The sequence below is a fragment of the Silurus meridionalis genome, chromosome 3 (genome assembly GCF_014805685.1).
Source record: "Silurus meridionalis isolate SWU-2019-XX chromosome 3, ASM1480568v1, whole genome shotgun sequence".
NCBI classification, from domain to species: Eukaryota; Metazoa; Chordata; class Actinopteri; order Siluriformes; family Siluridae; genus Silurus; species Silurus meridionalis.
The window spans coordinates 7,284,566-7,303,239 of NC_060886.1; the positions used below are offsets into that span (position 1 = coordinate 7,284,566).

General features: G+C 36.0%; 1 protein-coding gene across 1 annotated transcript; it reads right to left on the reverse strand.

Annotated features, from left to right (window-relative positions):
• Window positions 1–8,203: 8,203 nt before the first annotated feature.
• Window positions 8,204–13,345, reverse strand: gpbar1 (G protein-coupled bile acid receptor 1). Its single transcript, XM_046845331.1, has 2 exons — window positions 13,251–13,345; window positions 8,204–9,670 (listed from the first exon to the last, which is right to left on the reverse strand). The coding sequence occupies exon 2, from the start codon at window positions 9,629–9,631 to the stop codon at window positions 8,624–8,626; it is 1,008 nt and encodes a 335-aa protein (XP_046701287.1). The 5' UTR covers window positions 9,632–9,670; window positions 13,251–13,345; the 3' UTR covers window positions 8,204–8,623.
• Window positions 13,346–18,674: the final 5,329 nt, after the last annotated feature.

Below are 18,674 nucleotides of genomic sequence, written 5' to 3' on the forward strand. Positions count from 1 at the left end.
CATTTGATTGGGCTCTAAAATGGGTAGTCAGATATAGAAAGGGTGCTCCTGGGACAAGTAGAATGCTGAGCCCTCTGGAGAGGCAGTGAGCTTACTGTGATCAAAAAAACTCTAAGAATCCCTGTGTAGCGTCAGCCACCAATGTCTGCAAATAGTTGAAAAGCTGTGAAACACATAAAGGACAATGAATTTATTTTTGTATGGTTGAAGTTGATAAATTCAATAAAACAGGCTACATAATGGACATCCTGAACGGTCACCCAGATCAGGCTGGGTCCCCTTTAGAGTCTGGTTCCTCTAAACTTTCTTTTAAATACTGTCTAAGGTGGTAGTGTAGGGAGTAGACTTCAGATCTGAGGGTTGTAGGTTCAAATCTCTGTCACACCAAGCTTCTGGGCCCCTGAGAAAGGCCCTTAACCCTATAGCTACTCAGTTGTATGAATATGATAAATGTAAGTTGCTCTGGATCAGATCGGTAAAATATTACTCCAGAAAAGTGTCACTTTAAACTTTCACAAAGTACAAAAGTATTTGCCTTCATATGTACTTAAGTATCCAAAGTACGATGAATTATTATAGCTATTATGTTCTATTATCATTTTTATCACAAGACTCTTTACTTAAACAACTCAGTTTATGTGTAAAGACTCGAATGCCACTCTTAATACACCAAACTATTAATAAAATGAGATTAATAAGTCAAACACTGATTAATATCTATTACAATTATCATGAGCCCAAAAACCTTCTTTTAAGTAAAATTCTTTTTTTTTCAACTTAAAAAAATTAATCGCACAAATCAGGCCACAGGTGTTGTGGCGAGTTTAAGTCAGGAAATTCTTCCATCATTTATTATTCTCTAAATGTTCTGCTTGCTGTTAAACTGAATGTTGGTGATCAGTAGATAAACCAAGCGCCAATCAAAACAAGTTTGAAACAGAGCGTGTGCTCGACCCTGATTGGTGGATTGCTGCGTAATTGAACAGTTAAGTTTTTATTCACTTAGAAATGAAAATGTTTTCGCAAAATGTAGTTTAGTAAAAATTGAGAGATTTGACTTTAAAATGTAGTAAAGTCTCCCCAAATGGAAATAATTCAGTAAAGTACAGATACATGAAAAAGATACTTAAGTACAGTAACTATCTACATTTACTTTGTTACAGTCCACCACCTCTCTGGATAAGAGCACCTGCTAAACGCCTTCAATATAAATGCCTCAGAAAGTTTATCCTCATCATAATCTTCTCTGGTTTGCCCATTAGAGAAAAATGTATAGAAATGTATGAATTTAAATTTGACATGCACAGTCTATTCTTAAAAGTGATGTAAATAAAATAAAATTGAATTGAATTGAAATGCATTGAATTGAATGGTTTTGGATTTGAACATGTTTCTCTGACATTTGGCATCATCTTTTCAGAAAAATATCAATATTCAAGTATGGAAATCGATTGACACATTTAGTCCAATGTGCTTGAATTGTATATTATATATAATTATAACGTGACCAGTTATTACCCTGCTAGTTTTCTGATAGATTAGGAATTAAAATAAAAGGTGCTTTTACATGTCATGCATTACAGCACAACAAAATTCTTTCTTCACAAATCCCAGCTTGGTTGGAAGCTGGGGTCAGACATGATACAGCAGCCATGGAACAAAGAGAGTTAAGGGAATTGCTCAATGGCCCAACAATGTTAGTTTTGCAGTGCTGGTACTTGAACCTCCAACCTTCTCCGAGTCTTAACCACTGAGCTACCGCTTCCCACTTCCACACTTACGTACCATGAGAATAATGCTTTTGATAGTGAGCTTCAGCTAATGTTTCTTTCACATTTGTTGTTTCCTCGGTGAGAGAGATACTAATAATATGTTTATACTTTTCTAAATTAAGAGAAGAATTTCACCATCTCTTTATGCCATACAGTGTCTACACACACCTCTTTTTTGTAGGTTTTCTTGTGTGTCATTTGAGTTCATTGTGCTTATTTGCACCTCATAACTGTTTTGTTTTTTTATGCATGTTGTAGCTCCTAGTTTGTTTTGTCGTTGCTCTGTTTTCCATGTGTAGACGTTGCTTACATATTCCTGAATTTATTGCTGTTGCGCTGCCTGTGTCCTTAACCATCCTGTCTGTTCAGAGAACAATTCCTGGAAAGTCCTTCATAAATTTTACTTAGCGGTCGCATCCTACTACCTCTGGCTGTCATAAATTACAATGTGTTTTATGTAGCGTGAGCTATATTTGAATCCGCAGATGTAATAAATGGTAATGTTCTTCAGTAAATCCAAATTATTTTGTTGCTTAGATAATGTCTCTGTTTTGTTTCGTTTTTTTTATTCTGTACCTGCCTGGCACGGAAATAGCCACAAAAAAAGTGGGAAAATCAGACATGATGTATAAGATTAGACTGGTTTGTCCTTAACCAGAGCCAGAACAGGAAATGTGAGCAGTATGGTGGCCATCTGTATGTCCTTATCTGCCCTATGGAAAAACAACCTCTCAAGTGGCTGAAAAATAAATGGAAAAATTGTATTAATCTCACTTAGACCGTTTAGTTGCAAGCTTCTCTTCCTTGGCATGGAGGATTAAAGAAGTAGAAAGGACAAATCGTTGTCTTCTTATTTTTTAAATTTTTTCTGCAATGATATGTTTTGTATTGTGTCCAGGGTTGTGTTGGACTAATAGATGTACAGTAATGTTAAAAATTCTTTGTCATATATTTGAGTTACAATGTTTTGTCCCCTTTAAGTCAGACCACACCAACATTTCTTTCTCCCTATGGTAACTAGCATCCTCATGCTAATAAAGAAATAAAATTAAACTAGTATTATTTAAATATGTTACTCAGTCTTATCGATTCCTCAGTGATCTTCATGCAATTCAGATCAGTCAAGAATTTTTCTGCAGACTGTAAGCCCTATGTTTTTTCCTTTGAATTTGAGTCCCAGGATGACTAAGTTGTCTGTGTTTAAACTAAAGCTATTAGCAGTGAGAGCTGTTCTCTAATGGAAGCCTACAAAAATAAATTGTCCTTATCTCAATGTATAAACACACACACATTTATTTGAACGCAATGAAACACACTTGTATGTAGATATTACCACACACAAGCTTCCCAGCTCCATCCAAAAGCCCCTTAATGAACGATTCTCCATTGTTTCCAACATGAAGATACACATTTCAGTGCTCAGAAAAGCTACATCAAGCACTAGCTTTCACAATATTCACCAGGAAACACCACCAATATCTTTATTCATATTCTCAATGAAACACCACCTACACTAACAGTTTCCAGTATTTTCTATCAAAAACCTCCATTCGCCACCAATCACCAACATTCACAAGCAGTTTTTATCATTTAACAGTAACTTTCTCTATCAAACGCTCGCTAGCACCAACTGCGCCACCTACCTGTCTGTATCATACACCAAAAAAAATGAACATTTACAAACAATTCTCAAACAATAAGCAATTAAAGATCCGTAAATGTACCAATTCAATACTATTTTATTTGTAAAGCACTTTTAACAATACACATTTGTCCTTAAGAAACCTTGAGAGGAGCCAGACACAAAAGGGACCCCATCCTCATCTGGGTGACACCGAATGTCACTTCATTATAGTTCCATCGTTGTTGAGTTTATTGATTTTTCACTGGTGGAGACTCCAATGCAAAAACTGTTCATGGCAATCGAAGCCATACGCCATTGTAGCCATTGTTTACTTTTAATAACAGTCCAAATCTTCATGGTTCTTGAGTTTAACCCTCCACAGTAACCTCATGGATCTTTAGGCTGTTCATGTGGAACCATTCTCAATAGCAACGAGTGGTGCCCAGTTATAGAGAGGAAGGAGGAGAGGAAACAAGTCTGAGAGAAAAACATAGCTTATTATGTAGACTTTTTGTTTTCTCAGGTAAACAGGTGTGTTGTGTAAGTGCATTAGAGGAAATATGTTATGTACTGATAAATGTAAGCATAAGCAGAAAAGAGATAATGGAAACTGATGATCCTGTAATGTCAGATCATCAAATCAGCCAAATTGGTTAATCCCTAACTTTAGTGCCAATCTTTACAAAATCATCTTGAGAAACCTTGCTTGTCTCAGCAACACCAATCAATAAAAAAATAGTAGCAAAAGTCCATTTAAATTAGCCGGGTTTTTTTTAGCTCTTTGATGCCATTTTATGATTTTTCCTGTGTAGAAAATTGTGGTGAAAACACATCAGAATAAGAATCAGGTTTATTGGCCAAGTGTGTTGACACACACACAAGGAATTCGGTTCCAGCTGTTTGTGACTCTCAAAGTACAGACATTAATAAAACTATACATTCATCACATACAGTCTGTTAAATAACTCAGTTGATGTGAGTGTGTGATGGATGGAATTTTACAATTTTCTTTGGAGTCTGGTTCCTTTTCAAGGTTTTTTCTTGGTTTGTGGGTTTGCGAATTAGTAACCACTTTACTGACAAGTAAAAGTGAGGATTCATTACTCATATCCAAACTCAAGAAATCCTAACGATCCAGACACATTCCTCAATAGTTATTTCCCCACACTTATTTTTATCCACTACAAATAACAATTTTCAAGTTTCTCACAGTATGCGCAGTGTTTAACGCTCAACATTTATTTCATTACACACACAAACTGCTGCATATCATTATTATTCTATCTGGAACTATAAGTCATCAGTTTTTAAGAATTATAAAGTGCATTTTATATGTAATGGTTAATTTTGTACGGTTTCTTAATACCATATGATGGAACAGTGTGATATTGTGTGTCATGGGGCAAGAAAAAGGAAAAATATTTACATTGAGTAATGTAAAGGGAATCTCTGCGTGTGTCATAATGTCTAGGTGTGTGTATTTTTGTAAGTCAGACTGTGTGTGTGTGGGAGGTTGGGTGGGTGGGGGGCGGTTTTCTTAAACCTCATGATCTAATCTCACCTTAACAGGAAAAGTCGCTACTGAAATGTTTCATCAGGCCAAAAAAATACAAACAATGTCTTCATGTTCAAATACAAATGAGAAGCTCAAAAGTCGGAGTTGGAATGTTTAATAGTAGATACAGAAGAGCTGTATTTGGTCATTTGGCATACTCATGCTATTAAAAAGCAGAAAACATTAGGGCACTATCATTTGTCAAAGTGAAATTTGTTTACATTAAAAGCATCATCTCTCTTTCTGTTCTGTTCCTGGCTTTTCATCTGGGTTCACAAACAAAACAAGATTCACACAAACTATCGCTGCGTCTGACGTTCGCAGATTTCATCAGAAGTGTTTCTGAGAAAAGCCGTTCTCATGATCAGGGGAAGTTGAAACTAAGCAGTGTGTGTCTGAAACGTACAATTTCCCACACATGTCTCACCCACAGTTCCTTTTACACAGATTTTTACACAAATTGAAGTTTCCATGACATGCAATGATTAGTGAAACTTGTATCACATATTCTACATGCACAGTGAAGTCATGTATACTGGGTTTCATATGGCCAAAGGCAATGGTTCTGTGCTGGTGACAATACAATTGTAAAAAGTTTAAGTAACCTTTACTAGTACAGTATTTTTAGTTAAAAAAGATCAGCAAAAATCACTTACTTAATGACTTGAAAAGGTTTATTTTTTATTTAAAATCATGATCAATTCAGATCATTACATTTTATTTGTATAGAACTTAAAAAATCGACATTGTCCCAAAACTTTACAGAATTTTATAGTATGTATTTTAAATTCATATATTTGCCTCGATGTTTATCAGCAATATGCAAGCCAATGATGAGGAAAAACAGCCAGAGACAATATAATAAATACATCTTGAGAGGAACCTGATTCAAATTGGATCACATACAAGTATCCATTCATTTATCTGTTTAATGTTCTGGACACAGTGTGACATCTTCTATAACCACAGACAGTTCAGCAGAATGTTCCTGATGGTTAAAGAGGTGGTCAATTTGGACAACACGAAACAGCACAGAGGATGGCTGCCTTAGCAAATCATTTTGAATGATTCAGTTGTGGTATACATACTTTGTTCGCTGAATAAACTTCGGAGAAAGACAATTGGCCATGTGACTCCTGTCACAATTAATTACAGTTTTTCTCGGTTGCTTTGGAGCGTTTCTCAGATCAGGAATAAAATTCTCCAAACTACTTGTTCAACCTCCACATCATTTAGTCATTTGTGCTCATCATAAGAACAATTTTTGTTGCTTTGATCAAATTGTAAATGCTTTTGTACATTAATTTAATGGATTGTGTACCAGTGTCTGCTGTTTCCTACATTATCAGTTGTTTATGTTCATGTTGATCAAAATATATTATACTGGTTTCACCTGAATAGTTTTAACTTTCAAAACATCTCAGCATCAGTTCATTGTATACGTCATTGAAGGCAAAATGATTAAACCAGTTATTGTAAATGTGACATGAATTGATGAATTGGGCAGATGAATCTTGAATGTCACTAATAAATGAAAGTGTATGGCAGCAGATCAACCAAAAATCAACTCTTACTTTTCTTCTTTTGGCTTCTCCCATTAGGAATCGCCACAGCGGATCATCCGTCTCCATACCCCCCCTGTCCACTACATCCTCCTCCTTGGTCTTCCTCTTTTCCTCCTTCCTGGTGGTTCCATCCTCAGCATTCTCCTACAGATATACCCCATGTCCCTCCTCTTCACATGTCCTCAACAAATCTCAATCTCAACTCCCTTACCTTGTCTCCAAAACGTCCTACATGCGCTGTCCCTCTAATAAACTCATTTCTAATCCTGTCCATCCTCATCACTCCCAATGAAAAATCTCATCAACCAATGATCAACTAGTTCTCTAAAACAGGTCAAAGGTGAATCTTGTGAACCTTTATTTGGAGAGTAAATACAGACAGGGCAAAACAAATAATTATAAATTCTGAAAATGGATGAACAACTAAGAAATGAACACTTGTATTTGATGCAATCAGATAAATGAATTTGTGCTGCGGAAATTCATAGATGCCAAACAGAAAGTCAAATTTTGTACTTTTTTAGTCACTATGACCAAAACCAAAGTTTATATCAAGAAATCCAGAAACTGTGCAGCGTCAAACTGAAACATTACTAAACATTTTGATGATTCTGTTTGTGAACAATGACAAAGGGACTTTTCATTCTGATGGGAATGACATGTAAATTGACACAAATATTTACTTTTGAGAGATGAACTTAGAATTTGGAGAAAGGTACAGGCTTTTGCAAAAAATGCAATGTTTTGTGCTGTTTGTACACATTGTTTTAAGAAATGCACTTACTGGTTTGCAAATATTAAGGATAATTCAAGACATGCTCCAATGCAACTGAGAAAAACTGTAAATGAATGTACCAAAGCTTTTGCAATTTGTTCAAAGAATCAGAATCAGGTATATTGGCCAAGTGTGTTGACACACACACACACAAGGAATTTGGTTTCAGCTGTTGGTAACTCTCAAAAGTACATACATAAATAACACGATAAAAAAGAAGCAGCAAGAAATTGTTTTAATGACGTGCACAAGTGACTAAATGATTTTGAGGTTGAACAAGTTTTAAGAATTTGATTTCTGATCTGTGAAACGCTCCAAAGCAACTGGAAAACAGTTTATTTTGTTGTGTAATGCGGTGTCACGGTTAATATTGTTTTTAGTGTTTTCCACATGATTGTATGAGTTTTCAAGAAACTTGTGGGAAATCAGTGAGTGCCATATTCCAACATACACTATATTTCCAAAAGTATTGGGTCACCTGGTCATAAATACGATATATGGTTTTTTAGCATCACAGTCCACATTTAGTCCCAATTTGCTCTTATGATTCCCTCCACTCTTCTGGGAAGATGTCCCGCTAGATTTTAAGGTGTGTTCATGGATATTTGTCTTGATCAGCCACAAGGGTTATACGAAATGCAGGTACTGATGTAGGTGAGGAGGCCTCGGTTGGAGTCAGCGCTCATATTTATCCCAAAGGTGTTCAGTAGGGATAAGATTATAGATCTATAGCAGGCTACTCAAGATCTTCCTCTCCAAAGCATGTAAACCATATCTTTAAGAAGCTCACTTTGTGCACAGGGGCATTGCCATGCTGGAACAGGTTTGGGTTTCCAAGTTCAAGTAAATGCAAAATTTTATTATAGCATTTAAATAAAGACAACTGTACAACTGAGTGCCTCCAGCTTTGTGGAATAACTACATATAGCAGGAAAGTTGAGGTGTCCCAATACTTTTGGAGAAATAGTGTATATGTCAACCATGTGTCAATAAAGGTTTTATGGTTTAAAAAAAATGTTATGGTAATAACGGTACACTAAGTTCTAGGTAGTATCAAGTTAATTAAATAAATAATTAAACGCTAATGCTAATCATTAAACCTATTAGATCATGAATGGAGACCATTAAGGTCAAATCCTATTAGGAAGTAAAAAGTTTTCAACAAAGGGAAAATTGAAACAGTACTGGAATGCAGAAAAAAAACAAAAAAAAAAGTGATCACACTAGCTACTTCATAAACTTTCAAGGAAATCAAACAGTTCTAGCTGCCAAAATCCACCTCCTACACATTCACAAGGGCAGGGTCCTATTCCTGCCAGACGAAGAAACCTTTCAGGGAGGATCTCTCAGGTCCTGTATTCTAGAGCAGCGAGTCCTGAATTTCATCAGTAGTTTGCGTGCAGGTTGAGTGTACTGCCTGTTAGCTAGGCTGAGGATGATGGGTATAATGGCCATGCTGCCGATTCCCGTGCATGAGAGGATGATATTGAGGGAGGGGTTTCTCTCACTGTTTTCTCTGAGCAACATGACAGAAATATGCAGGTAGATGATGTAGGGCATCCAGCAGACCAGGAAGATGAGCGAGACAGCAGTGACGCACTTTGCGTAGCGTAGATTTAGGCGATGTTCCTGCTCCGAGGCCGTGCTGCGCTCTACCGAACGGCTAAGCTTACAAATGTCACGCAGTTGCTTTCTAGTAATCCAGAGAACTCGGCCAGTCATAGCCAGGATGGAGAAGATGGCAGGCAGGAGTATACCGTAGACTTCCAAGTAGATAAATGTATCTGGAAAAATCTGTTTGTAGGAGCAATAATTTTCCTTATCAGGTGAGCTTTCTGAAAAGTTATGTCCACTTTCTGTTAATTCGCTCTGGTTATGTGGTTTCTCTGTCCATTTGTTCCATCCAAAGGCGGGTAAACTAGCATAGAGAAGAGGAGGAATCCATACAGTTAAAAGTGCAGCAGGGAAGCAGCGGTGTACCCAAAACTGGCTGTAGTGCAGCGGATGGACGATGCACAGATACCGCTCATAGTGCACCATCACCAGGTTGAAGAGGAAAGACAGGAAGAGGAAATTGGGAAAGATGTGTACAAGCAGGCAGGTCCCAAAGTGAAGCGTTTGATTTAGCCCCATGCGAGGGATGAAGGGTAGAGCAAGGCCTGTGCAGAGATCTGCCACCAGCAGGCTCAGGAAAAGGTAGTTGGGGGTGTCATAGAGTTGCTTGTTGCAGGCTATGCTCACGATGATGAGCAGGTTGGTGAGGATGATGATGGAGGACAATGGCAGGGTGATGTACATAATAAGCTTCTCCTGATCAATTTGGTCCACGGAGTTCATCATGGTGCTCAGGGCATCACACACTCACTCACTCCATTTATCCTGAGAAAGTCAGAGGTAGAAGAACGTTAACAAAGTGAATAAAATGTTACTACTTCTATATGAGTTTGTCATTTCAATAAATTGTTAAAATTGTAACAAACATGTACGGTTATGCAAAAATCGAACAATATGCTGCCTCTCATTGTTAAAAGGTATCAATTTAAATAAGGAATTTCCTGAGGACCGTCTTCAAGAAGTAAAGGAATTGATGAAAATGCTAATTTCTCTAGGACACTCAAGCCTAAGTAAAATACCCGACAGCTTTCAATAAGTTAGAAACTTAGAACAGTTTGTAATAATTAAAAGACATATATTTGGCTAAATTACATAAATAAAATTGCCAAATCAGGCAAACTCTTAGCTAAAAATAATACATATTAAAAGTTTTAAAAGTAAAAGGTAAGTGATGTGCATAACCAGGTTACTATGTGCGTTTTTTCTGTTAAAAAACTGACTTGTTTTTCACTTGAATTTCATTGAATGCTATGTCACAATCAAGATATTTTAGGATTTGACATGATATGATCTTGGTGTCATTTCTAATGGTGCAATAAGCTGCAATTTTAGCAGATGGTATGTAGAGTTTAGTAACCCACTATATTTTCTGTAAAAATATTGTACATACCACAGTAGGCAAGCCATGGTTGATTTTAGCACACAACTCATGTCTCATGTATAAGATTAACAAAAGTTAATCAGTCAGAAAGGAAACAGTCCTTCTGTCCTTTCTCTCTAATCTCTCTAAATCTTATGTAGTTACATATAAACTGATAACAATAATGTGATTACCAGTAATAATGTATATCGACCTGTCACATGTACAGACACAAGTGTACACAGTCAAATTCTATTTTCCACACTTTTTACATTTCTGGCATAAAATCCCGACCCAAGAAAACCATACGTTCAGTATTAATGTGATTAAACTGTAATCTGTAGGTGGACAGTTTCTATGTAGAAATATACACACACTTTACATTGATGTCCAGTCGAATTGTTGTCCAGTCAAACTAGAAAACCTACTAACCCAAGCCAAAACTGAATCTAATATACACGTGTTTACACAAGACATACTCCTGTAATCCATCTGTAAGAGTTTTTACTGTAGATCCTGTGGAACTACTGTTTAGTGTATACATTGAGACTCTTACAATGTGGCCCCAAAATAAAAATTTTATATATAAGCTTATTTTCAACAGTTCACAGATCCCAGAGGTGAATTTGTATGAAATAATTTTCTTTTTATAACATTGTGTGTCATTGTGGTAGCTCCAGTGGTTAAGGCGCTGGATTACTGATTGGAAGGTCGGGGGTTCAGTATCGCCAAGCTGCCACTCTTGGGACCTTGAGCAAGGCCCTTAACCCTCTGTGCTCCAGGGGCGCTGTATCATGGCCAACCCTGCGCTCTGACCCCAGCTTTCAAGCAAGGGTAAGCTGGGATATACAAAGAACAAAATTTCACTGTGCTGTAATGTATACGTGACAAATAAAGGCTATTCTGTGTCAAATTTTATTTTATTATTTATAATATTGTATTATTACATCTTGTCCTGCAAAGTAAAAGATGGTTACTGGGCTGTACAAATGGCTTTTCAAGTACTACCATTAACCAACATCCTACACTTCAATTGGTCCAGAACTGCCCGTTTAATTACCAGAACCTCCTAAATCAATCATATGTCCACTGTTCTTTATCATCTACAATGGCTTCCTGTCAAATATCAAATACAAGATTCTGCTTCTCACTTTTCAAAGCTCTTTATAATCTTGCACCCTCATTTCTCTGTCTTGCTTCATACCTACACCCCAACGTGCACTCTCAGATCTTCCTCATCTGTTTCCCTCACTGTACCTTCTGTCTGTTTAGTCACTATGGGTTTAGGGCATTTAACTGGGCTGCTCCTTTTCTTACTCTTGGAATTCTCTTCCACAATCAGTACTAGAAAGTGACTGTCTGACCACTTTTAAATTATGCCTCAAAAGTGTTTAGATGAACTTTATCTGATTAATTTTAACAGTTAAATAGCTGTTGTTTGTTTGCTTTTATGATTTTACTCTACTTGCGGTGTCCTTGAGTGTTTTATAAGGCGCATTTAAATAAAATCTATTATTATTATTGTTACTATTAGATTAGATTAGATTCCACTTTATTGTCATTGTGCATAGTACAGAGCCTAAATTGTTATTATATGGAGTATATTATGTTACATAGTAATATATTAAGTGCAGGTATGCAGTAGTGAGTAGGTGAATAGAAACCACTGGAAAGCACAGTGCGCAATTATTGATGGTCATTGTGTAAAGAAATACTGTAAAAATGCCCAGTGAGCTTCAGGTGACTTTAGAACAAATTGTGCGAAGAAGCAATTTGAGAATGAGGTACAAACAAAGTAGCATAGTAGTGCAAATGACACGCATGTAAACAGCATTAATAATGTACAGTACAGTTTTTTAAACATAGATCAAAATGTACAGTTCAGTGTCTGTGCTCAGTAAATATGCATTATATATATATATATATATATATATATATATATATATATATATATATATATATATATATATATATATATATTTATTTATTTATATATTAAGACACCAAGACTGTAAGGCGAGACTGGTTCAGACAGACTGGTACAGCAACCAAAACTTGATTTGATTTGATTTAAAGACACAACATAGATTAATATAATCAAAAACCACCTATCAGCACACCTTTTTTAATTAAATTTTATCTGCTAGTTGCTCAGTTACACACGTCCACGCATTTTGATTAATTAAAGGAAATGCGTGATTGATTAGACATTTTAATCAGACTCACAGATGAGCAACTTTAATGTCAAAAGGATGTATCTTTGTGTTCGTGTTTGCATTTGACCCCGGCGTGAATGATTAAAGGCACAGGCAGTCATTTCATTTTCTATGTAACAAATTTACTGGATACATTATAAAATGCAGATTCATGCTGAAATGCAGATTTTGCTACTGAAAAGACATGAACTGACATACTTTTATTGGTTCTTACTACAAATTTGTTTCTGTTCAATATTTGTTCATGTCAAGTTTCAAACTTGAGTTTTACATTCACACCATTCAGCAATACACAAATATTTCACATTTCTTTAGATTTCAATTTAATTTTTTTGCAAAATTTTATGAACATGCCTGCATTATCTGCATTAAGCAGTTCTTTTACAGCTGAAACTATTATATTAAAAAATACAAAAACGTTTACTGTGTTTTGTGTTTCATGTTTTTGGCAGTAAATTGCATCTTTAAAATGCATTCTACGTCTAATTTAAAGTATTCAGGTCCATTCTGTTTAATAAACACACAAGTAGGGTCTTGTAATAATAACACATAATTCAGAATAAGTAGCGTACTGTATAATTCAAGATGTTAATACATTTTATTTGAAGTAACAAACTAATTGATTTGAGCAGCATCTGTTTTCACATTTGTTTTATTTATGTATTTATATATTTTAAGTCTTTATGAATTTGCTTAATACTTTATACCTTACTCTAGCACCTTGCATTACGGCATTAGAGACAACAATGAAGAAAAAAGAAACCCTTACCCTTAATTTGTCTGTTGAGTACCATGTGTCCCTTTGTCTTCCTCATCTCATCCCATGTCTGCACAGTTATTCTGCAGGACTGAGAACTGAGAGCTGAAAAGCTCAACTCAGCATCATATAACAGAGTTAAATGACTATTAAAGGAACAGTACACCTATTTCCGGTGTCTCAGTAAAGGAAGTGAAAGTTGTAGAAATGTCTGCTGTAAACAGGATGCACATATTTATAACCAGCTTCTACAACTATGCAGAGGGCAAGAGAGAGAGAGAGAGAGAGAGAGAGAGAGAGAGAGAAAGAAGAAGGGAGTTTTGTATAGAGTATATGGAGGCACAGATGTGGCGATTAAGAATGCATGTTATTTCTCACGACTTGTGGTGTATTTGACCTGAGCGGTTGATGTGTGTAAATGTTTTCCACATTACAAAACCACAAAAATTTCATTTCCTTTCAAAATGAATTGGTATTCATTTAAATGTGAGATGCTGTAACCATCGCTTAAACAATACAATAACAATAACTCGTCACCTCCTGGACAATATCTGGATTTAAAAGAAGTACAAAGTCGTTTCTTGTTTTTAAGATACATGTATGTTCCTTCTGTTTATATGCAACAAACTTGGTAAAAGACCTGATCTGTGGACAGATGAGACCAAATTTGACTACATTTTTAACAGAAGAACTTCTGTGAGATGGACAACAGTAGAGAAGATATTAGCAGACTGCATGACCACCACAGTAAAACATGAAGGTGGAAGCTTAATAAGTTGGGGTTGTTTTGGAGCAGGGAAAAATCGGAGACTTATTAAGAAAGTAAAAGGAAAACTGAACTAAAATGGCTCCCATTCCATACTTCTGCAGCAGTTGGCAGGAGTGTTATCATGGACTAGCCTTCCCGGTCACCACACCTAAATCGTATTGAACTGCTCTGGGATGAACTGATCCTCAAACACAGCTTACACAGTGCTTATATACATACACACACTGTAGAAATATTTATATATATTATATTATATATACAGTAGTGTAGATTGCTCTGTTTTGCTAAATTATGTTCTGTAAAGTGTTAAACTATTAACAAATAACAGTATATTTCCCCATTATATATAACATATATATACTAACCCCTGAAAACTCCGGGGTAGGCTGGGCCATGTCTCAACTTACGATCTCTGTATGACACATCTCCATCGTAAGTCAGGGACTACCTGTATGTAGCTCTATCTGGTTCCTAGATACACAAATGATTTCTTTGTCACTGCCTGATGAATAATTAAAGAGCTCTTTTTGTACAAACCTTTTGTACTAAGAAGGCGAGTGCTAAATTACCATCTGTAACTCAATATTGACGTCTATGGAATCAGTGTGGATATCAAAATTAAATATTTCTGTGGATAATTATTAATTCTTTCACAATTCTATACACAATTTTACACATTTGTACTAAAAAAAGTATATACATATACATATATAAATTTTTTCCCAATATGCTGTTGTAACATCCTCCACCCTTCTGGGAAGAAGTTGAAGAAGTTTCACTGGATTTAGGATGGTTCTTGTAGAGATTTGTGCCACAAGGGCATTAGTAAATTTGGATACTTCAGTAGGGTGTAAGTCTCTACAGCAGCCCACACAAAATCTTCCACTTCAACCCATGTAAAGCATATCCTCATTTAGCTCACCTTTCACAGGGGTATTGTCGTGTTAGAACAGGTTTGGGTCTCCTAATTCAAGTGAAGGAAAAATGAATGTCACAACATATGACTAGAAAGTTCAGTGCAGAAATATGATCTGCTGTGAGCAGTAAAGACTTTTCATTATAGCTGTTGCAGTCTATCTGTAAAATACTACAAATTATTTAATTAATTTGTGTTTTATTATCATGTCGATTAAATTTGTGGAATCAAGAAGCTCCCTGTTCCTGGGTCCTAATCAGCCTATTATTTATCTTAAATGTTATCCAAATTTAAAACTAGTGTCACAAATCTGAGTATGTTGAAATAAGTATTCCAAAGTTACCCCTAAAAGTGCCCACTGATCCTCACTGGAAACTTTAGACCGCCTACAGTTTCCAGTGGGGATCGATGGGCATTTTTTCAAACAATTACATTGCATTTAAGAGAGAAGTAAATAAACTGTGGGAAAAATTTATAAAAAATTTAATTTACTGATATGCTATAATTCATATAAGTAATAATTAATTAATTAATTAATTAAACCGCTACATTTGTGTGGAGCTGCAATTGTCATGAACAGTTTTTATTCCATCAGTAAACATCTTATAACCTCAACAAGGATGGAACTGTAATGAATGGAATTTTGGTGTCACCCAGATGAGGATGGGTTTCCGTTTGAGTCAGCCTCTAAAGGTTTCTTCTTTATGGCATCTGAGGAGGTTTTTCCTTCAAAGCTGCTTTGGGACAATATCCATTGTTAAAAAATAATGGATTGGGAATAATGAAGTAAAGCTAAAGTGCAATAAGGAGATTTTGTAGCTGGAAAATTATTTTCTCTTCCGTTACATGACATTTTACTGTGTACTGTGTATCTGTGAGTACCGTATCTGTGAGTTCACTGGAAAAGATTATTTAACTGGGAATAATAAATATCAGAATTCTTAAATAAAAGAATCATACTAAGTGCTACAGATGGTAAAAGTTAGAAATTATGCTAAATATGGTACATTCTGAGAGTGTTATTTGTCCTTTGAATCATTTAGTCAAATTTTACCTTAGAATTTACAATATAGTACAGTATATACAGTATATCAGCCAATTTTACCAAACATACACACACCTACAAAAAAAAAACATCTCTTAGCTCAACCTTGGATACTGTTTGTCATTTGACTCACACCTCTACCTTTTCATATTAAAGCCTGACTGACCAGGTTTCTCAGGGACAGATGGAATGGAGGTGTTTTTGTCATGCAGGACAAACATATCTATCAGCCTGGGTGTCACAGGCACACTGTAGGACATTGTATGGTTCTCATCAGCCTAGTGGTTTAACACTGATACATTTTAATAGATCTAATTAAAATGCAAAATGTACATTTTATGGCTTGCGCATACACCTGTACGCTGTAGGACATGCAGTGAAATGCATTTTACAGCCATCTGATGATGTAAAAACAGAATTTACTCACATATAATGCAGAGCAGAAACACTGTAAAAATATAATATAAATCTATAAAAGCTAGATGACAGAAAAATTATGGACTATATATATAAAATAAAATGCAGATATGTGCATTTGTGTATAATCCAGTGCTGTGCAACATCTTGCTGAGGGAGTTGCTGTGAATAAGCTCTAGTAAGTAGTTATAAATACTGAGTGATTCAGGTATATGTGATGTAGGTGGTGTTCAACAAATCCAAGGATTAGACTTAGATGTTGTCTTTATTAAGGGCTCAAATGGAACGAAAAGAAGCTCCTCATCATTCTCTTTTTGTTGGCCATAATGGAAAGGAAGTGCTTTCCTGCTTGCAACAGAGAGAAGAGACTTTTTTAGGATCTCTGACGTCCTTGACTAGCTTTCTGGCCTTGGTCTAGCTCAGTGATCTCTGATCTTACCTTTAGTCCTGGCACGCAGCCTTTCAGTAACCATGGACTATCTACTGTCCTTCTCCTCATACATTGCTAATTTGGTACACTCATGTCAATTTCCATTACAACATCAAGAAAATTGTTGTCCATTTTCACCCACACAGGCCACTCAGATGCTTGTTCAGTCCCTTTTCAGTTCTATATTGAACTCCTGCAACTTGCTCCTGGAAGGTCTTTTGAGGGACATTCAACTTCTGCAACTGATGACTGGTTTTTAACCTTTTTTCATTTTTCTGACTCCATGCCATTGCAATATTTCCCCACAAAACATATAAAACACTAATGCAAACCTATAAAGTCAAAAGCAGATTACTGTAGACCAGGAACATTCCACAAGAGCTGCGGTTTTGGAGATGTTCTGACCCAGTCGTCTAGACGTCACATTTTGGTCCTCGTCAAACTCCCTCAAATCCTTACGCTCCCTCCTTTTCTGTTTCTAACACAACAATTTCGGGGACAAGATGTTCACTTGCTGCATAATAAACCCACCCACTAACAGATGCCATGATGAAGAGATAATCAGTGATATTCACTTTAACGGTCATAATTTTACAATGTCATAATGTAATGCCTGATTGATGTAAATAAATTGCAGTTATAACTATATTCTGCAGAGTTTCATGCTTATGCTATTATTAGTTTGTGTCTTAATGAACCAGTTTAAAATGCATTTAGTGATTAAAAGCTTACTTTTTGTAAGTTGCTTTGGATAAAGGCTTCTGCCAAATGCCATGAATGTTCCCAAATCAGGCTGTGACGCATCCCCTTGATGCTGCAGGTGTACAAAATTCCTGACAGGACATTTAAGTGGAAAAGAATCCTATATTTCTTCTTCACCAGAGTGTTTATGTAACAGAAACGTCCTGCATGATGTAGATGCCAATGCACTGTAAACTGTCTACTTTCTCCACTGGCGCACATTAGACACGTGCCTATTTAGACAATATGTGCAGGAAATTGTACTGAAATTGGCTTTAATGACACATGAATAAGATGTCCAGAGCTTCAGATAATATGATTTCAGGGACCTGGGCTGAGCTGTGCTGGGTTGGTTGGAGTATTTTAGAAGTCCCCTGGGATTTTCACACATAATTGTTTGTAAAATAGACAGAAGGGTATGAGAAAATCAATAAAGTTTTCAGCAGGCAGCCGGTCTGCAAACAGCAGATCTACAACTTGTAGATAAAGAGATAAGTGAAGAAACAGCTGGAGCGGTTTGAGCTGACAGTAGGGTTGCCAACCTTTTCTTAAATACGGAATCGTCCTGTATTTAACACATAAGAGCAGCATTCCGTTTAAAAATATTGTAATCTGCTGTTCCTAATAAACTGGACAGCGAGTGTCTTGCAAGGTCTTGCAAGCTGTGGAAATGTTGTTTAATCTCAAAAAATGTATTATATATATATATATATATATATATATATATATATATATACAGTGAGGAAAATAAGTATTTGAACACCCTGCTACTTTGCAAGTTCTCCCACTTAGAAATCATGGAGGGGTCTGAAATTGTCATCGTAGGTGCATGTCCACTGTGAGAGACATAATCTTAAAAAAAAAATCCAGAAATCACAATGTATGATTTTTAAACTATTTATTTGTATGATACAGCTGCAAATAAGTATTTGAACACCTGTCTATCAGCTAGAATTCTAAACCTCTAAGACCTGTTAGTCTGCCTTTAAAATGTCCACCTCCACTACATTTATTATCCTAAATTAGATGCACCTGTTTGAGGTCATTAGCTGCATAAAGACACCTGTCCACCCCATACAATCAGTAAGAATCCAACTACTAACATGGCCAAGACCAAA

What these genes read in the sequence shown, in the direction of transcription:
- gpbar1 (XM_046845331.1), bottom strand. Translation starts at nt 9,631, where the DNA reads ATGATGAACTCCGTGGACCAAATTGATCAGGAGAAGCTTATTATGTAC.